Source organism: Perca flavescens, chromosome 9 (genome assembly GCF_004354835.1).
Source record: "Perca flavescens isolate YP-PL-M2 chromosome 9, PFLA_1.0, whole genome shotgun sequence".
In the NCBI taxonomy this organism is placed as follows: domain Eukaryota; kingdom Metazoa; phylum Chordata; class Actinopteri; order Perciformes; family Percidae; genus Perca; species Perca flavescens.
Genome location: NC_041339.1, coordinates 15,519,976 through 15,540,935, shown reverse-complemented (window position 1 = coordinate 15,540,935; position 20,960 = coordinate 15,519,976). Strand labels below are relative to the sequence as shown.

General features: G+C 43.2%; 1 protein-coding gene across 2 annotated transcripts in view; it reads left to right on the top strand.

The window, feature by feature from the left end:
- The window catches only part of glis1b (GLIS family zinc finger 1b), a 79,810-nt gene that overhangs the window by 28,362 nt on the left and 30,488 nt on the right, over positions 1-20,960 (top strand). For both annotated transcript variants that reach the window (XM_028588234.1, XM_028588233.1), the window contains exons 3-4: positions 80-272; positions 1,570-3,133. In XM_028588234.1, coding sequence (XP_028444035.1) covers positions 80-272; positions 1,570-3,133 — 1,757 coding nt within the window. The remainder of the gene's footprint in view (positions 1-79; positions 273-1,569; positions 3,134-20,960) is intronic.

Genomic DNA, 20,960 nt, shown 5'->3' with positions numbered 1-20,960 from the left:
ACTGACATTGGGTCACCGCTAAGCTTCACAATCGGAGGTTTTAGCCAGTTTAGTGATATTTCTTCTGCTCTTCTTTCAGTGAACGGTGCCTACTGCTCAGAGAAGGATTTAGACATTGAGCTAGGGGACGCTGAGGGCACCCTGATGCGATGTGGGCAGAGCCTGCCACTGCTGGTGGGGGGTCATTTAGGGGGGCTTTATTCCCAGAGCCTCCACTGCGACAGACCTACACCCGACCTCATTCTGCAGGACAGCCCTCACCAAGACACCAGGTAAACTGTCACTATCATTGCCGTTTTATAATGATTTTGTTCCTGTTCACAGTTTTGAATGTTTCCTGTTGGGTATAGTGTTACTAAAAATATGCAGGTACAGTGTGTTTTTCATTATCTTTGCTATTGTGAACCAGCTGTACACATATGTTGCTGGAAATCTTTACCCAGTCTCATAAAACACGCCGATTTGGTCCAAAGTACAACATTTATGTTACACTAATGTGATTCTTCTGTTCTTCTTCTGCAATCTTTGACTACTGTTGGTCAAGTCAGAAAGAATATCCAGTATAGTTCTCTGTTGTCAGGTTTGTCCCTTCTTTTCCCTCCTCATCAAAGTGCTTCTGGACAGCCATTCACTTCTCTCATATTGTCTCTCAATATTTTCACTATAGCCAAACAGGAAATGGTGCTCCTGAATAGAAGGAGAGAGGGGGGGAGGGTCAAGTCTTTATTAACTACAACAATGACAAAGTCTGCCGGTGGCTTTCTCCAATCCTAGCTAGCGTTAGCTCTGTTTTTCCCAAAGCATGCTCAGGGGAAGGGACAAAGACGATTCCTTCATGAGACAGCCCGGAGAAAAGAGAGCTCTTCTCACATCACTCAGGGGCTTTGGACAAAATCCATAATGAGCCAACTGACAGGAATGATTATGTAGGAGATCACAGCAACGCATGGAGAAATCTGACCTGGGTTCCCCATTCAGCAGGGCAAAGATTCCCACCATAATACACAGTATTGTAAACGGTGACCCTTCATAGGCTGCAATTATGCCACCAAAACAGGTGACTCCCTATTTATCCCCAATGTAGGGTTGGGTTTAACCCCTTTGTGTCATCAAAGCCTGTCAGATGGACACACTAGCCAGTGGCCTCTCAGTCTCAGTAGCCATCCATCCCTCCCCCTCTCTCTATTCTTAGTCATAAATGCCCATTCATATCCTCTCACTACCAGGAGATCCAGTTTCATTTATTCATAAAAACACTCGGGATCATCAGCAGAGGATACTACCTGGTGATCAACACCACCTTATCTCACTGAATCCTACACCATGTTAATGTATGTTTCACAACTTACAATGAATGAGAGACTTGGTTGAAATATAAATTTAGGTCAGTGGGACTCATTTAGGATGACATGGTTTTTATGTAAACTGAGAGATTGAAGGAGGGGTAAGCAAGCAGGAGGCTAAACTCTGACAGTGCTGCCGGTGGGAAGAATAAACCGGCCAGTATCTGTCATCAGCCGGTGAGCTAATAGCGCTCATATTCCTCTTTGTGTGTTTTTCTCCTCGCAGGTCCTCCTCTGCCTTCCAGAGGACCCTGCCGGGGGCCTCACCCAGCCTGGGCTGCGGCAGTGCCAACGGGGCTCGCTCCTCTCTCCCTTACCCAATCAAACAAGAGAGCTCAATGGGCTACAAGATCTCCAACACAGCGTCCGGGGGCCACAGCACGTCTCAGGCCGGGTTTCAAAGCTGTAGGGCAGGCCAAGTCTTGGGGATGACGAGGGACGAGATAGTTGGAGCGCCTCACGTTAGCAACAGCGGTAGTGGCATATACACATTGAGTGGTGTAGGTAGTGCTGTGTCGGGGGACACAGTGCAACCGTTTAATAATGAAGATGGCTCCTCCCCGCTGGCTTTGTCCCCAACTGGCTCCCGTCATTCAGCGCGGCTGCTCAGTGCTAGCAGTCTGAGGAGACGCTGCCTGTCCCTGGCCTCACAGTCCACTGCCGCTGGCAGCATCGCTGCCACAGGTTCCCCATCGGCTACCGGCGCTGCTTCCGAGGAGATCAATATCACCGCCATCATCTGCTCCTCCTCCCAGATGTCGATGGTTGCCTGCGTCAACGGTTTCCGCACTAACCTCTCGCCCAGCCACGCCAGCAGTGCCGGCTTCTCATCCTCTTCCTCCTCCTCTTCTACATCCCCACCCTCTAACTCCTGCTCGCGGGAAGCCCCCCAGAGGCCCCCACCTCACGGCAGCCCCCAGCAGGCCACGCTACAGGAGAGCTGTCAGCTATCCTCACCTGCCACCTGCCTGCTGTCCCTTTCCTCCTCCTCCTCCTCCTCCTCCTCCTCATCCTCCTCTTCAGTGTCATCAGTGGAGCCGGAGCAGGGCCAAGGGCAGAGCCAGGGGCTGTGTGAGGAGCGGGGCTCCATGCTGCAGGGGCGTGGGGCTGGAGGAACAGCCGGGGGAGGTGTGGGAGGAGGAGGAGGAGGAGGCTCGGACGGGTTGGGGCTACTGATGAGCGGGGCCCTGATGTCTGGGATGCTGCATTCGGGGCCTGAAGCCGGGGCGATCCTGGATGGGGGCCAAAGATCAGGGGCTGCCCTCAAACAGGAGCCCCTGGATGATTTTTCTCCCAGCGAAGACGAACTCTTTCAGCACCACTATCATCATCACCAGCACTTGAGTGGTCGTAGCGGGCACCTTTGTCAGCCCCACCACCCCTCTCGCCCTGCTATGCCTCCGCCCTACCACCTGCACCAATACGTGGGGCCCAGTCCTGGGGGCCTGCTGCACCACCAAAACCAACAAACAGCACCAACCTCTTCCCTGGGACACAAACCGACCTCTGGAGGCCCTCCTGGGTCTCACTCAGCCCCAGAGCAGGAAGAAGTCGGAGGAGGAGCACTGGTCGATAAGCAGGTGTGTCGCTGGATTGACTGCAGTGCTGCGTACGAGCAGCAGGAGGAGCTTGTGAGGCACATTGAGAAGGTCCACATCGACCAGCGCAAAGGTGAGGACTTCACCTGTTTCTGGGCCGGCTGCATTCGCCGCTACAAGCCTTTCAACGCCCGCTACAAGCTGCTCATTCACATGAGAGTCCACTCCGGAGAGAAACCTAACAAGTGTATGGTGAGTCATCATAATTCTATTCAACTCAAATGATCCAACCAACACTTGCCAGACCCCCATAAACACATACCGCCAACCAGTATTGTTCAAAATCCCCTCACAGTCAGCTGTCTTACTTTTACTAATCTTTGCTTGTTTTGGAAAATATAACGTTGGTTTAATACAAGTCTAGTTTGTGCCATAATTGCAACCATCTGTTGAATTAAACATAAGCACATATTACAGTCCCTCAAGATGGTTTTTCCCTCATGAAGATACACGTCCATTGTGTCCAAAAACAAGACTGGACTTGCTTCACTGCTGATTACTTTTTACAACAGAAACCTTTGTTTTGTTTTGGTTGAGAAACAGTTATGATTGTAATTCCTGTGTTTTTAGTGGAAGGTTAAAAAAGTGGAGATGTGAGCTGTTGTAAGAGCAGCACTACCTCGTCAGTATAAATAGATTTGTGGTTGTATTCTTTACAGGTAAGGCTCCAATTCCACAAGTCAACACACTAATCAATGTCAAGCTGTCACTCCCCTGTGTCCCTTAGCGAATGGAAAAAGCCCTCCAACCGTAAGAATGATTTAGTCCAAATACACAATTAGTCCACAATTTGTGTAGGGCGAAGCCATGTTTATTTTCACGAGCACTCTGTTTTTTGAGACTGGATTCAGATCATGAAAAGCCAACACATATGGTTAACATAACCAAACAATGCATACACTTGATCCTTTTAAATGGGAGCTTTAAATGTTTAGCTGTCCCACAAGTATTAAGTGAGTTGGCTTCATATCCAAGCCAAACATGAGGAGAAATGTAGTAGTCTGGAGAAGGGAGCCACAGAGGGATAGTCGGTATTTGCTAGTCTTGCTCAATTCACGGCTTCACCCAAAGCCCCTGTCACAAGTGGTCCTCTTCAAGTTCAGGAACCCATCCAAATCCTAATTATTGAAAAACTGAGCGTGCATTATTGCTACAACACCTGTTTTATCTCCAGGCTCTTTATTTTTTAAAGAAAAAAATGCAGGTCTTGTTTATTTTTCTAAGTAACAGTGGCTTGTAAAATTAGCTGAGGTGAGGGTCTGTTAATAGAAAGTTGTATTTGGCAGTTTTCTGTGGAGCTGTATTAGTAATTCATGTTGATTCTGAGTAATTCTGATACTTGTTAGTGCACATATGAGCTGAACGCCGATTGAAGCCAAAAAGACATAAACTCAACTGTTGCTGCTGTTCTCCCTGCTTTGCGTCACTCCAGGGTATTAGTGTTTTTGCTTCCTTGGCTCAGCGTGAACAAGACATTTGGAAGCACATTTCCCAACTGTTAATTCTACATTAGGAGTGTGTTGTGTTAGGCTTTCATCCGTCTTTTTTCCCCCGTCATCGTCGGTGATGCTCTTTGGAGTTGTGCGGGGACTGTACTCACATTTGGGTCACACACAGAAAATAGGCACTGAGTGAATGTTTGCATGTGTATACGTTATAGGTGTATGCTTGAATGTGTCACTGTGAAGGTTTGTGTATGTGTGTGTTTTTGGAGATGTATACCATATGTGAGGACTGCAACAATTCGGCTCAGTGTGGACGAGCCACTGGATTCTGTCTGCGGACATGAGGCATTATGAAACTCTGCTACACAACCTAACCTTCCGATCACCCTCATTTCAAGCACACACACACACACACACACACACACACACACACACCACACACACACACACACACACACACACTCACAGCCATGCAGTAATGGGAAAATGGGGATATTGTTTCCATTCACTTTCACAATAGGAAGTATTGATTCCGTGTACAGTATGTTGGGTTGTAACACTTCTGCTTTACTGACAGAACATAAACAGAATGTGAAATGTTTTCAAGCTTGAATCAACACATCTAATCAGCAGCGATGGAATGTATGTTGATCTAGGACTTCAGCAGATAAACTTGGAGGGCCAGAGAAAATAAGCACACTCTCTGTGTGTATTTGTGGCCGTGTTTGTGTTTGTATATAGCCTATATGGATTTAAGTAAGCACTATATACTTATAGGAAACCTAGTGTCTCTGTGCATTTGAAAGGGCATGCGTGCTCATGTATTTTAGTTGTGTCCATCCCAAATCCTTATTTTCTTTGTCTGAGCTTGTGTGCTTTTTGGCCACAAGCACCGATGCCTCTTGTGTTTGTTGTGCTCATGCAATAGACAAAGGTATTCAAGAATGTGAGCAATTCGTATAGTGGAAGCATATGAGACATTCTGTTTTAGGACCAAATGCTGTAGAAAAACCAGAGCTAATGCCTTTATTATCTTTCCAGCAGCAGATTCCAGCGGGCGCTCATGAAACGGAGCTCTCCTCACATCCAAACATAACACATCTCTCTCCTCTTTCTCCCTCTCCCTCTCTCTCTCTCTCTCTCTCCTTTATACATATACTATATCTCTTTTTCTTCACACAGCTGCACAGCATTTGCTTCATGCTGCGTCTTGGCAGGAAAAAGTCATTATCACAAGTCGTACCCCGACCCCTGCATCAGCCTGTCACAGTCTGTACCTTGCTAATATTTTAAGAAATTCTGCATTTAAAAAAAGTCAGTTCCTTCCATATGTAGACGGCTGAGTTTGTGGCTCTGTTCTGCTACCTTTAAGAAAATACGTTTGGTTCCCTCTTCCCCGCCAATTAAAGCTAGCCCTGGGCTGTTGTGTAGGGCAGGCAAGCACTGAGGATACACGGGCGAAAAGGAAACAACATAATCTCTCTGCAATATCCTGTTGTGTTTCATGCCTAATTCACTTGTTGTTTTAGTTTATTACATTTTTTTCCTGTGTCTGCATAAATATTAAAAATATATCCAGCAAGAGTAGCCCTGACATGGTCCCAGACTTTTATATTGTTCTGCTTTGTCACAGGCCGGCCCCGCGGATTTGAAGTGTCTGAACACTGGTCTGTGAGCTATGAAGGTCAGAAAATATCCTCCTAAACCATGAAACTCTCTGTGTGGAATGGACAGAGTGTTTACATGGCAGAGTGACTTCCGGCAGCAGTACAGCTTTGTGCACTTTATTTGGTTTCTTCGGCATTGGGTTTTTGGTCACATTTTTTTGGAACTATTTAATACAATAGTATTCTGTTAATGTTATTAGAGGAGGCTATGTTGTGGGATAAAGGGTTCAAGGCACGAAACCTGATTCAGTGGTTTCGCTGCATTCATAATTCATAAAGTAAGAATCTTTTGGAGAAATAAAGCATTTTTAATTAAGAATTATGTATTATGTATTCTGAATGACAAAGGTAGTGTTGTTAAGACGGTTTTGGCTTTGATACAATATTAAGGCATAATTCAAAATTGTATTTTTGCACCTGGCTGAAAAGAAATGCTCATTAAGTTTAATGTAATTAAAGTAAGGTAATCATTGTGCAGCATAACGATGTTAATTTACAGTATCATTTTCTTTTGTTATTTAATTATAGTTCCTTATTCCTTCTCCCAGGGGTCCTACCATTAATGTGATGTAATAGAGAAATTATTTAAAAGCAAAAGAAATTTCCTCCATAAAAGGGTAGATTTACATACTTTAGTCTTACTCGTATGTACAGAGAGCCACCCACCCATTTCATAATGATAAAACACAGCCAGCATTAGCTGCTTAATGGGACCCTGTCCAAACACACACACACACACACACACACACACACACACAAACACAGACAAACACCAACACACTCACTGACACACTCAGTCAAACCACTTGTTGAAGGAAAGTTGGATGTTAAGGCCTGCTGGAAAAAAGCGTTGATCATGGAATTTCCTCTTTTTTTCACTGGTGTGAAACCAGCAAACATATGTATTTAGATTTACTAGACTGATTTTTGGAGGAGAGTGGCAAAATCCCTCGGCAGCAGACGTTTAGACATAGAGCGTGGGCCGGTGCCAAGATGGCGTGTGTTTTCAGGGGTAAATGGAGTCTTTTGTGAGCAATCAGCTCAGACCAGGAGATGAAACAGGGAGTGCCATTAGCTAATTAAAACTGAGGTACAGCACATGACCCGACTTTTCCTCTGAATGCCGCCTGAAACTGGAGCCGTCTGGGCACTGGGTGTGGGTGACGAGTGACGTTGATATTAATGTGTTTGTGCCCGTATGAGCCATTGACACTCTGGCCTGTCTGGACAACTCACAGGCCACAATCTCAGAGTCTAGCTTCTGAACCACATAGGCCCAACATAATCTGTGGTGGAGATGTATTGAGCTCGGTTCGCTATCGAAGGTCCCAAAGAGATTCTAAAGAGCCTACTGAAAGAGGCTCATACACACATATAATTGTTATTTCTGCAAAATGTTGGTATTTCAGGAACTAGGGAAACTAAATGCTAAGGTCTGAGAGGTCTGTATATGGCTCATTGAAAGTAATCAGGGACAATAGGCGAGAACGGGCATTGATTCAGCATGTCAGAAGTAACTGCATGCTTCGGAAACAGAGCTCCTAAATGCGATTTAGTTGGCGCATATTCAAAGAGCTAATCAGGTCCAAATAAATACCTGTCAGAGATCAACTTATAACACTTTATCTGAAGGTCCTGTGCCTCTGCTATGCATTAAATCGTTTTCAGAATGGACTTTGTCAGTCATTCCCCAGACAAATGAGTTCATCAGGTTGCTAGATAGTGTCATTTCTTTCTACAAACCCATAACCCCATCCTCTGGTTATCCCCCGTCTTCCTGTCAGGTGTGCTGTGCCGCTTGGCAGTCCGGTCGTCATGCTAATAGTAACACAACACTGTCCACATGTGATAGTCGTATGATGAAACTGCTGGCAGAGGGGCTCTGCGACTGATGGTTTGGCATACGAATGCAAGCCTTGGATCGATGGATCTTGCTTGTTTATCTTGTTGAGTTGGCCAGGCCAACTTCTTGTCAGGCCGAAAAAAAGTTTTCCAGTCAATCTTTTGCAGTAATGTAGTCAAGTGCTCTCCAACCCCCCTCTCTCTTTCTCCCCATTATCTATATTATCTATTGTTGAGGTCTGAATTTAGGACTGCTTTTAAAGACTCAACACTTACTGCTCCTACTGCACCCTCTGAATCTTTTTAGCTAGACACTGACACACTCTGTTGCAAGTGAATACTGATGTAACAGTCAGCTTTTTATTTAATTTATTATTCCATGATGCTTGTAGAAAATATGTTTAATATTTTAGCGATTCATTGACTAAGTATCCTTGTGATGTACATATTAACCTTGTGATGTGTTAGGCTATAGCTAAATAATTAAAATATGATTAAAACTAAGTGAAATAAAATAAAACAATAGTTTCATCAGCTTCATTTAAACTATAAATTCTGTTTATTATTATATATACATATATATATATATAATTATGTTCACGTCTGTTGTTGTCATTTCATTGTCATTCATTAAAAAGAGTGACCTTTTTAACAGGGAAAGTGAGTATTTATCCTCACAATCAATATATTGGTCTGAAAGGCAAAAGTAAAAGAAAAGTTAAAAAGAAAAAAAACAGAAAAAAAACTGTAAGCCTTGTGCTTTGATAGGTTAAAAATATGTAATAAATATATATTTATTTAGAATGCTAACACTGAATGTTAGCATGGTGCAAAAATGTTAAAGCTTAATTATTTTTGGGGGGATTAAATGACCTTAAATGTTTCAGTTGCTCTCTCTTCCTCAGTCAGTGTGATGCACATCATCATCAATAGGTGTTTAGTACATTTTCATTGGACAAGTGACAAAATTAGGATTTGCGCATGAGATCTTTTTCGGCTATGTGCTGGGTGATCGTTGCTTTTCGAACCACAGCATAATATTGGTATAACATCCACAATATAAGCAGTGGAGCATTTCTTGAAAATATTGTACACTGCTACAATGAACTCAAGTTATAACAGGTCTATAGCTACCTTGCCTTCAGCTTCTAACGAGGTATCAAAGCATGCAGGCTTTACTACATGTGATACACTCTAATTGCATTTGTCTGGAATGCAGTATTTTGAGTTGTCCTATTTCCTTAACATTTAATCACGCTCTGGTATCGGAAACCTGAAGACCCAGGGCTGGGGCTGGTTATACGCTGCACCGAAATTGTGTCATAATTGTGTCCCATCCAAAACCTTAATCAGTTTAACCTCTCTACTGAGCCAGATCAGTTTACTAATACATCGGATTGAAGACGCCGGGGTGGGTCTCCGTCATGTTGAGGGGGCTGCTGCAGGGATGCAAACCCAGTTTATGCAGCACAGAGAGGGAGGATGGATAGATGGATGGATGGAGAAGAGCCGTGGGATCTTCTTCTTAGGTCATGGGCCTTTTTAAAGATTATTTTTTAGCTTTTTAGGCTTTTATTTGTATATAGACAGCTTAGACTTGAAAGGGGGGGAATGACATGCAGCTAAGGGCTGCAGGGTGGAGTCGAACCTGTGGCCGCTGCGTTGAGGAGTAAACCTCTATATATGGGCGCCTGCGCTACCTGGTGAGCTACCCAGGCACCAAGGTCATGGGCCTTTATAGACTCCCTTCTAGACCAACTTTTCCCAGGTTTAGTGCTCAATAGTAGTGCTGTATGTTGTCATGGATCATGTACATTGTGGAGGTGTGCTTAACTGTTTCTTTGCTACAGTCAAACAAATAATTATAGCCAAAGTATATTTGTGGCATTTTACGGGGCAAATACATAACAGGTCCTTTCTCCTCTGAGGCTACCATCCTCTCCCACTCCTCCCATTCACACACTGGCCTCGTTTTGTGCCCAGGCACAATTTGTGCCACAGCAGCCACTCCGCAAACATATCCACCGAACTGGTCAGTTGGTGGTGTGTGTGCTGTGTGTGTTGAACAGAGGTAAATCTCTTAGAGCATCCAGATGTTTGTTTTGGTTTTTTGCTGACTTGTCAGTGTGACAGAGGGCACTGCATAGAAGCGAGTCCAGTGCAACATCTATCCCCAGCCGGCTTTACATCGCCCACCAAACAAGCAAACAAGAAGGACATTTATACACACCGGGACCACTTCTGCCTCAGGGCCACGCCACAACCCAAGACGCCTCCGCCACCCAGCCAGACCCACGCTGCACCACACCAGACTAGGCTAGACCTGCAGCTAATATATACAGTACGAGTTGCTACCGTGCAAAATAAACCCTAAGAGAAGTATGGATAAATTATGTAGCGAAAGACGTGTTTACATTTAGGGTGTCAAGTTTAAATTATGCACTGCAGTGTTCTGTGGTTAGTGTGCCGGGTTTAATTTGAATGTTTGAGAAAAGAAGTGAAGGGTGCAAGAAACGGAGCCAGACAGGCAATTCAGCTCCACTGATGTCATACCAAAAAAATGACATTTTTGCCCAGAATTCATCACAAGGCATTATGCATGACAAGTGATTTGGTATGCACTGAATGCGGAGCATTTTTTAAGCATTAGCAAAGTGACTGCACACACAACTCAAGTGTTTGTTACAATTTGACGAAGCTTTCCAAGCTGAGACCTGTGTGTGTTTACACTGTCAAGACCTTCAGTGTGTTTTCAAATGCCCACCAGAGGGTGAGAAAGTGAACAGAGATCCAAATGGAAAGATCCGAGTAGAATATTGAGGCGTGGCTTGTGGCGTTAAATGGCACATATATCAAAACAGTCAGTCTTTACCAAAACCACATCTACTGTAATGATTGATAATGAGAGAATGGGATTAAAGAGATACAGAGTCACGGGAGTAAAGATCTTTCGCAGTGGGACATATAAGGACACGATACACAGAATGATCCAATAACCCTATTTTATAATTGTGTGACCCAGCAGAACTGGCACTACAAAGACTGATATTTAAGTTGGGATTTACCTCTCTCCCATAGAGGTTTACACCCCAATGATCTCTAACTATCTCCAGAAAGAAGCCCTTTCGCTTTCTGTTCGCTTTTAAAAACATCTGTTTCACATTCAGTCTTTTCAGCTTTGGAATTGGTTTAACATTGATGTAAAAAGGTTTATGCGGGGTTTACAACCAGATTGGTTCAGTTATTTGGGCCGAATTACAGTAGAAGTCAGAAGCCTTTAAGTCAGAGCATATCCTTTTGTTTTTCCTTTGTTCTTCCAGTTTCTCATAACAGCAATCTTTTTATACTGTGTCACGCAGCAGCTGTCATTTAGATCACATTGCATCTTTGTCAGGGGCAAAACAAACAAAACATCAGTATAACCAGTATGCCAATTTTATTCGGAAAGGAATTAAGCCAAGAAATATAGATCAGGTCATGCATGATTTAAAGTACAGCCAGGAAATGCATATTGTATATGGGGGAAATGGTGTCTTGTAATGTGCCTGCATTCTAAATGGCAAATTGTGTGGGAGTATCAGGCTGGGACTTTGACATGCAGCATAAACATTTACATATGTCTGATGAGAAATTTGAAGGAAATATTACATAAATATGAAAAAGTTTACCAAAGAATACCAGTGAATAGTGGGACCTCAGGATTTTTGCCGTCGGTGGGTTGCTTGAGTCCATCGTAATTGCACGGGAATGGGGAGTGGTTTTGTACTCAAACAAATGTGTTTTCCTATAGGACAGTGGGCACAGGCGTGTTAGTGTGGACTGAATTATTGAATATAAATAGAGAACCATATACTGAAATGTGGTCAATTGATTTATTGAAATGTGAATGAAGGGTGATGTGCGCGCTGAGAATGCCCGAGGCGTGATTTGACTTGTCACACTCAATATCCAGCACAGTCTGATATATTGCAACCAGCCACATCCACATAACTGGAATCTGGACCCTGAAACCCACAGAGAGCAGAAAAGAACACAACCTTGGCATTCTAAGGAGTGAACAAATCTAGGGGCACCGTTGCACCACATTTCTTGGGCAGCTGCTTTTTTACCCAGAAGGCTTTGTGGTCTGGTCCCCCTCCAGAGGGTTGCACAAACACACTCTCTTCCCCTACACCCGGCTTGAGTCCTTATGCTGGTGTTGATCACAATGCCATGTTGACCTATTGTTTAATTTTGCCGGCATGTTTTCTGTCTGAATACTATAGTGCTTCTGGCATCAAGGTATTTGGCTTGGCAACTCACTGGGCTTCTGCAGTGTTTATTTGTTATCACGTCAGAGTTATAGAGTCGCCCAGTGTATGCTACAGTAGGTCTTTAGACAGCTGTGTCAACTCTTGCCTTGTGTGGACAACGAATGGTTTGCCAAAAAGGGAGAAGGGCTTTTATTTCTTTACCTAACAAGTCTCTATGACAAAGGATCACTGTGGTATTCATTATGTCAGGTTGTTGTCACACAAGAATGTTCAAGAAGCATCACAGAATAATTCTGTCACAAGAATACGAAGTCAGTAGGCAAGCTTGAAAAATACATCCACCTCATCTGTTTGCATTTAATTGAAAATAAAATTGTGTAAATTATTATGAAATATTTTCTGATCACAGCAGAAAAAGAATCCACACTAAAACAAATAATCTTAAAACACGCTTTGGTTTTCTGGATTGATACTGTTGTTCATGTGTTTTTTTATTTTTATTATTATTCATGGATGGTTAATGCGGTGTTGTCAGAGCAAGAGCATCTTTCTAAACCTGTGGCAATGTCCAAAGAGGCCAATTTCTTCATTGCCAGCAGCCTCAATAGACCAAAAATGAAATGCAATCACAAGACATGTTGCATTTTGAGTCAGTGATGTGACACATTTTCTTCTAATTTGGACAAGTTTCACTCTGGGAAACTAAGGACATTACAGTAGAAATAGACAAGGCAAGTTAAAGTAAAGAGCCCTTTCCTTTCTTGGGATTTAGAGCTGACAGCATGAACGTATGCCCAGTACAGCTTCCATCATATGTTATAGTCGAATAAATGCCTGAATACAAAAGTTACAATGCCAGACAGCTTGAGAGACAAAGAAGGAGAAAATGGTGGACGTTGGTGATGATCCAGTAAAAAGATCACTTTAGAGCACAGTCCAATTATCATGTTGGACTGTACAGTATTTGTCTAATAGTCTAACAAAAGAGCAATAAAGTGAATCAATTAATTATAACGTTATTGTCATTACTGCCTATTGCCGAATTGGTGTCTATCATCCCCTAATAGTTCCGATATGAAATGGAGTCGTGGAGCACGTTGAGGTATATAACACCCCATTGAAGGGCTGGAGCAAGAGGAGCTCATTGGCAGAAGGGGGTAAAAGAGAGAAGCGAGAGACAGAGAGAGAAAGCGAGTGTGAGAATAGAGGCAGGTGTGAGTGAAAGGTGCTGGACAGATTGAAGCCCGGGTGTCAGAGGACGCCGTAGCTCATGGGCCCGTCAAACAGGATCCTGCATTGACTGCCAGTAACATCAGTCCAGGCGCCGGCTCGGAACACAGATCATGTTTAGGATTTTCATTGCGTAACCCCCAGTCTGTCTTTTTCATGGCGGGTTCAGATTTCTTGAATGGGTATATAATTAATGCCTTGATGGTTACTAATGGCTGTGGCACTGGACCCTTTGTATTGCATTCTAATTATCCATTATAAATGGTTAGGATTGGTTTGTGAGAATAAACACTTTCATGAGACAAAGTTGGTGTGGCTCTTTTAGAAGCCTTTCCCTGAATGGGCGGTCACAGTACACACATGTAAGATAAGACAAGATATACTTTAATGTCCCCGTAGGGAAATTTGTTCCTTGTGTGTCTCCTCACTAAAGTGAACACCCCAATATCCCTCTCATATCCAGTGGTTATTTAGCCAATATTCAACCCTTAGTGTACAAAAAACCTTCTCATCTTTCAATCTTCAAGTGCTTGCTCTGTTTTCCAAAGGAATTAAGAAATGCCCCTTTCAGATTTGCAACTAATATAATAACAATTAAAGCTCTGGAAAGAAATGTGTTGACACAATGACCTCAATCTTACTATGTCAGACCCAAAAACATTTCCATAACACTGCTAATACGACTATTGTTACATTCACAAAAAGGCTGCAACAGCACAAGGTTAAAGGTGCTGTAGGTAAGATTGCGTAGATCCAGGACTTAACATCGACAACTTCTCAGTCCCTCCCCCATTTCTGCTAAAGCCCAAAACGATCTCCTAAGCCCCTCTCCCCATAAGGGAGAATGAATGTGTGTGCATGAGCAGTGAATGACACGCAGTTAGACCCCCGGCCCTGATTGGTGCATCTGAACAGGGAGCTGTGGATTTCGCACTAGGTTGTAGGTGCCAGAGGAGCCAGATTTTTTTTTTTTTTTACCTGCTTCATGTAGTTCTGCTCGAACATAGGGGCAGTTTCAGCAAATATGACAGAAAGTTAGTTTTATAAGTCTTACCTACTGCAACTTTAAATTAAAAGAAAGAAACACTGTAGTTAATGTGTGATTTAATAATAATTTCCTCTGTTCAAGGAAATAAAATCACTTGAATAAACCATGATATTGTGTCAATAAGCCAATTTTTGAAGAGAGTTTTCTCATAGCAAATGACCAATAAAGTTTAGTTTTCATTGGTTGTTTTATTCCTCTCACAGTGCAGGGCTAAAGAGGTAAAAAAAACTTGCAAAATCATATTAAGCATCAGCCAAGTCCCAACTACTTAAAATATTAAGACTTTTTTTATTTTATTGATATTTTATGTTTCCAGTTTTTCCTAAATGTTTTATATACATACATACCTGTGAGCAAGTAGGAATTAAATTACTCATAACCTTCCTGGGTGCAACAGTATAGGTCTGTATAAAGTAGGCAGCCAAATTCCAAATTACCTAATTAATCATACATTTATTTGTAAATTCATCTCAGGGCAGCTAGAAAAAAAGAGGTTTTTGCGCTCCTGCTGTGTACCAGGGGCCAAATATCTTGTAAACACTACAGTCCTGTCATGTTTGAATAGAGCCACTATGGAGACCCATAGTATGTGCAAATGCCAAATAAATCTATACTGATAGTTGTCAGATAGATGAAGCCAGCAATGCAACAGATTGTGCAAACTGCTTTTGTAATTCTGGTTTTGTTGCGTCCAAATAGTGTCCTCTCTCACTCAGAAGCATTGATATGAAGGTAATCAGAAACGTGATCGTTTGTTAGAAGTAGAGTCAAACGGAGCTGTACAGCTGACCTGTGTTCATATAGTTGAGTGGAAAGTATGTGTGTAAAAATAATTTCTTGACAACCCAAGCCTTTGCCCAGAAGGAAAATGTAAAATGTTGAGGCAAACAGAGGAATTAAGCGGAAAGTCGGTTTGGTTCTCTGCTAACTCTAGACGATAACACACAAGATATATCCTTTCCCCTGTCAGTCCGCTTCATCTCTCTGAGAACGTGACCCTGTTTTTCTTTTTCCCTCAACCTGGTGAACCGGTAAACCCCAGGCTGCCCGCTTTAAGAGGAAATCACATCTTAGCTCTCTAATCTGATGCAGGGCTGCAGAGCTGGTAGACATTTGAATGAAGGCCTCTGAATCACAGCAGGTTAAGTGCTTCCATGAAGCCTCACCATGTTGTTGTGCAGCCAGGCTCACACTGTGCCAGGCCTCCTCCACAGGAACAGGGGTTCAGATCCATCACTGTACTTCCTCCTCAATCTCCAGCAAACAGTCTGTCAGAGGAACAAAACAGCTGGGCAGGCTCATTATGTTAGCAGGCTCATTTAGTCATCATACCAATGCTTCCTGCTGTGCCATCCACGTAGTTTTTAATCTGGCCCCCAAACTATTCAGGCCTGAGTGCAAAATGGCTGTTAAGAACAATTTCTCTAGTCATTTACATGACTACTTCCTCCCACCAATTTATCGGCTGAGCTCTTGCTCTGCCCGCTTGTTCATTCGCATCTGGACAACACTCCCTCGCTTTTAGTCATTTGCTGTGTGTGCTCATATCTTACCATTCATAACTCAAGATTTTTCAAAAGTGCAGGAGGCAGGGGAGAAAAGATGATTCAAGGAAAAACAGCAATTAATATCTCTTCTGCTCTGAGACAAAGAAAAAAAAAAAAGTTTGCCCCTATCTTTTGATTCAAATTGAAGCCCTATTCGCAACAGATGAGGCTGGCTGCTAGAAGGGTCCCGCTTTGCAGTGGAAATGATATGTGTAAACTATGTAATGCGAATGTTTTAGCCAAGCTGTGTTCAATTTTGTATCCTGACGAAGTGCATGAGAAACCTGCCTCTCTTTAGCTGTCTCGTTGAATCATATGGATATAATTTCATCCATTTACGTTTTTCTGCTCTTTGCTGTGGTTGCCACAGGGCATTTGGAAGCAGGCAGATTAAATGCACATGTTCCTCCCATCCGCAGCCAGGACACTCTGCTCCGCAGCCTTCCCTCCGAACAGATCCTTAAGTGTTGGTGGTTTTCCTCGTTGGTCAGGGACAGAGAAAGACACCTTGTGATAAACCAACTTATTCCCTCAAACCCCTTTTTTCATACTTATAAAGTTATACAGGCTGCTTTCGAGCATTGCCACTCTATAACGTGTTTTTTTTGGCAGTGTTTTCCACCAATACTCTTTACTCTTCATCGTGTCTGTCAGGCTGGGCCGTAAAGGAGCCTGGATGTATTAGGTAAAACTAATCACAGTGGAGAATTTGTGGAGGCTTTTAGGATCTGAGAACCTTTTTCTTTTATTGGGCAGCGGGGGGGCGTCTCTCTGAACATGAGTAATTGTGAATGTCATGCTAGTAAGCAGCCAAACAGTTGAATCCCATCTCCACATCATTAGTCAGTGGCCTGATCTACAATTACTGCCCAGGGCCAGAGAAATATACTACTGCTGAAGGAGATCCCCTCACATATATAGCAACCCTAGAAAAGTTAGACTGTTGGGGGAGAAAATCCTGGATTTTATCTTGGCGAAAAAAATGACTCCTGTAGGTGAGTTTATAGATATTTTTACAAAGAGAAGAACCTCCACCTTACCTTTGATTATCTCCTCTCTCTGCATTTCTCTTCCTATGTCATTCATGAGAGCATCAGATTTCTGGCCTACATGTCAGCAGCATTATTTCCTTCCGACACCCCTCCATAACGGCTGGTTTGTTTCCATCATCCACAGCTCCTGCCGGTTGCTAATGAGCCGCCACATTTGAGGAGAGGCGTACACTGCTGCCTTTTAGCCCCGACACTGTTTGGCCTTTTCCCTGCCAGTCAGGAGTCATTTCCCATGAAGGCCTCAGGCCCGCCGCACCTCCACTAGCCTGCATGCTGGGCCCATAATCTGTCTGTTGTGATCAGTTGCCTGTCCACCCTTTCAACCCGCTCTCGCCCCCTTCAGTCATGTCAAGACCCCACTGTCATCCCGAATGTTTACCGAGCTACTGAACCCCCTACTCAAGAGTGAGACGGTGTCAAACAGGGCTGAAATCCCTCCACGCTGCCAGTGCCGCTGCACTCGTGCAGCGATCTGCCGGTTTACCTTAGACGGAGGTTTCAGAGAGGAAAACTAAACATGTTTAAAGCAATTAATGTCATTAGCGCTGTCTAAACTGTTTGCAAAGATAATATCAAAGGTAAAATCAGTCCTGTGTCAAAAGCCTCAGCCACCACAGCTTTATGTTTGTACCACTTTAACCTATGTGTTCATTTATTTATATTAGGCAACTCCTCATTGATGATATAGGGGAACCTACTGACATATATGCTTTTTTAACATGCAGATATTATTTTTAGACACTTTTAGGTCAACCAGTTGGCATCAAACCCATAACACGGGATTTATAATTGCCACGTGTCACCTTTACCAAAATAAGACAACACACTGCCCACATCAATACTGTTAAAACACTTTTCTTCAATAACAGGAGCGATGCTGAATTTAACTACACAGCACTGCTTGCATCAAATACAAAACCTAAGTAGGTTTTTGACAGTCCATGAACTCACTGAAAGAAGTCATTTTAACCATCAGATTGGCCATGCTAAAACATCTTACTGGAGCATAAATATTTCATGTAGGGTTCTGGGTAATGTCCATGCCTAGGGGTGGCAGTGGCTGTTGGTTTCCCAGCAGGCAGGAAAACCTCATACTCAGCCGTCTCCCTGCTAGTCCAGCTTCCAGAGTAATAATACGCTCTACACGATTAACACGGTTTCCTCCACGGACCCTTTACTATAATTTAGCCTCAAATTTGTATTGCGGAAAAGAAAGCAATGAAAGAGTGATTATTCCCTTATACATAAATACACACATTTAGCACGTCAATAATAGCTGTGTTTGTTTTCCAAACTCAAATTCTCGGCGCCGCATTTCAGCAGTCAGCATGGACCGCGTCTGCCATGACTGCTATGGCAGTGTAGATGTTCCTCAACACTGAGATTTTTATTAAACTTTCCCACCCTCACTGCGTCTCTCGTTTCCATCCGAAACATTTGATTGGCACGACTTTAGAATAATGTGTTTCCGCTGTACATCACTGTGCAATGTGAACTCCTAAAGACATTTTTCCATGACTGTATGCTGAAACCGGGAACGAATGTGTTTGTGTGTGTGTGTGTGTGTGTGTGTGTGTGTGTGTGTGTGTGTGTGTGTGTGTGTGTGTGTGTGTGTGTGTGTGTGTGTGTGTGTGTGATGAAATCAGGGTGAAATCTTTTATTCATACTACATTCCGGTCCTGTCCTGTGCCTCACTGTTACTTTTGTGTTGCTGTCTGGTCAAGAAGTCAGTCATGTCAAATGTCCTGAGTATCAAAAACTGTCACATTTCTTTTTTCAAATCATAACTTTGCTCATTTTAAATTGTGTTTAATCTAGGGCATCCAGGATCTTATATGGATGATGATGATGATGATGATGATGATAATGATGATGATGATGATGATGATGCTTTTACTGAAACTGATACTGATGCTTTCGAGAAGTTTGGCTTATAAACTCAAGCAATGTATTGGCATTAGCGATACCCAACATTTCAAGCTTTGTTCTCTCTCTGAGGCATTATTAAGCTCCCATCCTATATTGTTGGTGCACATATGCTTGCCCAGTTTTGTTTTCAGTACAATCAACTTCACAAGCTCAGTTTTAATTGTTAGTTTGTAGCTTGTTGTAAGAAAAAAAGTGGACAGGAAAAAAAAGCCCCTGTCTGATCATGTTAAAATTATGCTTTTGTTTCCAAACTCATCAGCTCAGAGGTCTGACAAACTGCAGGAGCTGTGCGTTTGTGTCGCCATAATCGTGCAGATTAAGACTCTTACTGAGCCACACAGGCACATACACCCACAGATCAGCCTAGTCACCCAACACGGCTCTACCATGACTGGCTTAGGTTTCGCCTATATTAAATGGAGCCTCGGTGAATAGAAGGCCCTGCCTGTACTGTGTGAGTGAATGAAGGAGACCAGGGATGAGTATTGAGCGTAGATGAAGCTGAAGGCCCATTAGAAGAATGGTGTCACTCTCTCCTTAGCCGTAACCCGACCTGTTGTCAGCAGGCTTTACTAAAGGTCAGGCTACAATGGACAGTAGAGACCGCAGCACCTCCGCAACAGTTTGTCAGTGAAGTTGCATTTGAGGTCAGATTAGCCCTTTGCAAGAAGTTGGTTTTAGGTAAGATTTATGACTGAGGAAGTGGTTATTTTAGAAGATCTTATACTTATAAGATATTTTACTTATAAACTTAAGAGTTTAAAGTCGCAGTAGTTGCCCCATGTTTTTTACCAGACTCAATGCCTTCCTTCCCAGTTTCTCTCATATTTAGGTTCGTGACGTATAATGAATAAAGCCGTCATTTTTTACTCCATCATTGGTCTAATTTGTCTAATCTTTGCAGTTATTCAGATGCAAATAAGAATGCACAAAAGAGACTTTTAGTTGCTCTGGTTCCATACTTCCTGGAACATTTTGGCCAAAAAGTGCTAATAGTTTTTCTTCACAAGTTTATGCAGTCTATTACTCTTCATGGAGTGACTTCTTTTCCCATCCTCCCCACCATCTTTTGTCTCTGTACTCTTTTGTCTCCACCTGTCCTGTGCCTTATGTACCAGTCGTACACGCCATGCATCTGAAGTCCTTATAGGGTGACCGGCAAGTGTACAGAAGAAAGACGCTAACATGAGAACGTCATCTGCTCCTATTGTTCCTATTGTTCCCTGTGACAGTCTCAATATATTGATGCTGCTGAACACTTACATGAGATTAATCCTAAGTAGATATAGGTAGCATTGAGCTATGCTTCCCATACCACTGTACACCCTACACTTTGTGACTCTTTACACAGCAGCCCCTGTAGGGGGTCTTGACATGGACCTAATCAACCAATCAGCCTTGTTTTTTTGCTTAAGAGCAGGAGTGGATATGCGAGAAGCCTCATGAATCATTCACGTGTTAACAAATCTGTGGTGTTCATTGGCTGAGTGGTTCGGATCAAATGGGCCAAGCTGGGTCGGATATGAGTCTGTTTACAGTCACTGTCACTTGTCAGTCTAAGGCACTATACACTTCAGAACACTTATCCCATGCTATGCATTACAGCCCATTAACCGCCGCTGTACGGCACACTCCAGTTTCCCCTGCAATTTAGACGCAGCGGCAGCCTTGAGGCAGGTGCACTGTCACACATTCCGCTGTCTTTCAAGTGGACGTGGTTTTCAACAAAGGTACCTGGATTGGCAGCGTAATTCAACAGCCATGGAAAAAAAAAAAAAGCTCACGATTATACCACCCATGTTTTTAAGCATCTCTCACTTTTCCATAGCTGGTGAATATGTGGTGTAGAGTGAACTCCTCCAACTGTGCGAGTGATCAAGGGAGTATGGGAAAGAGTGGGACAGCTTCTTTCTGAGTCACAGACGTACCCGTATACAGAGGCCACATTGTACCAGACTATGCCAGCTTTACACTGATTGATTTCTTTTTTGTGTGTGTGTGTGTGT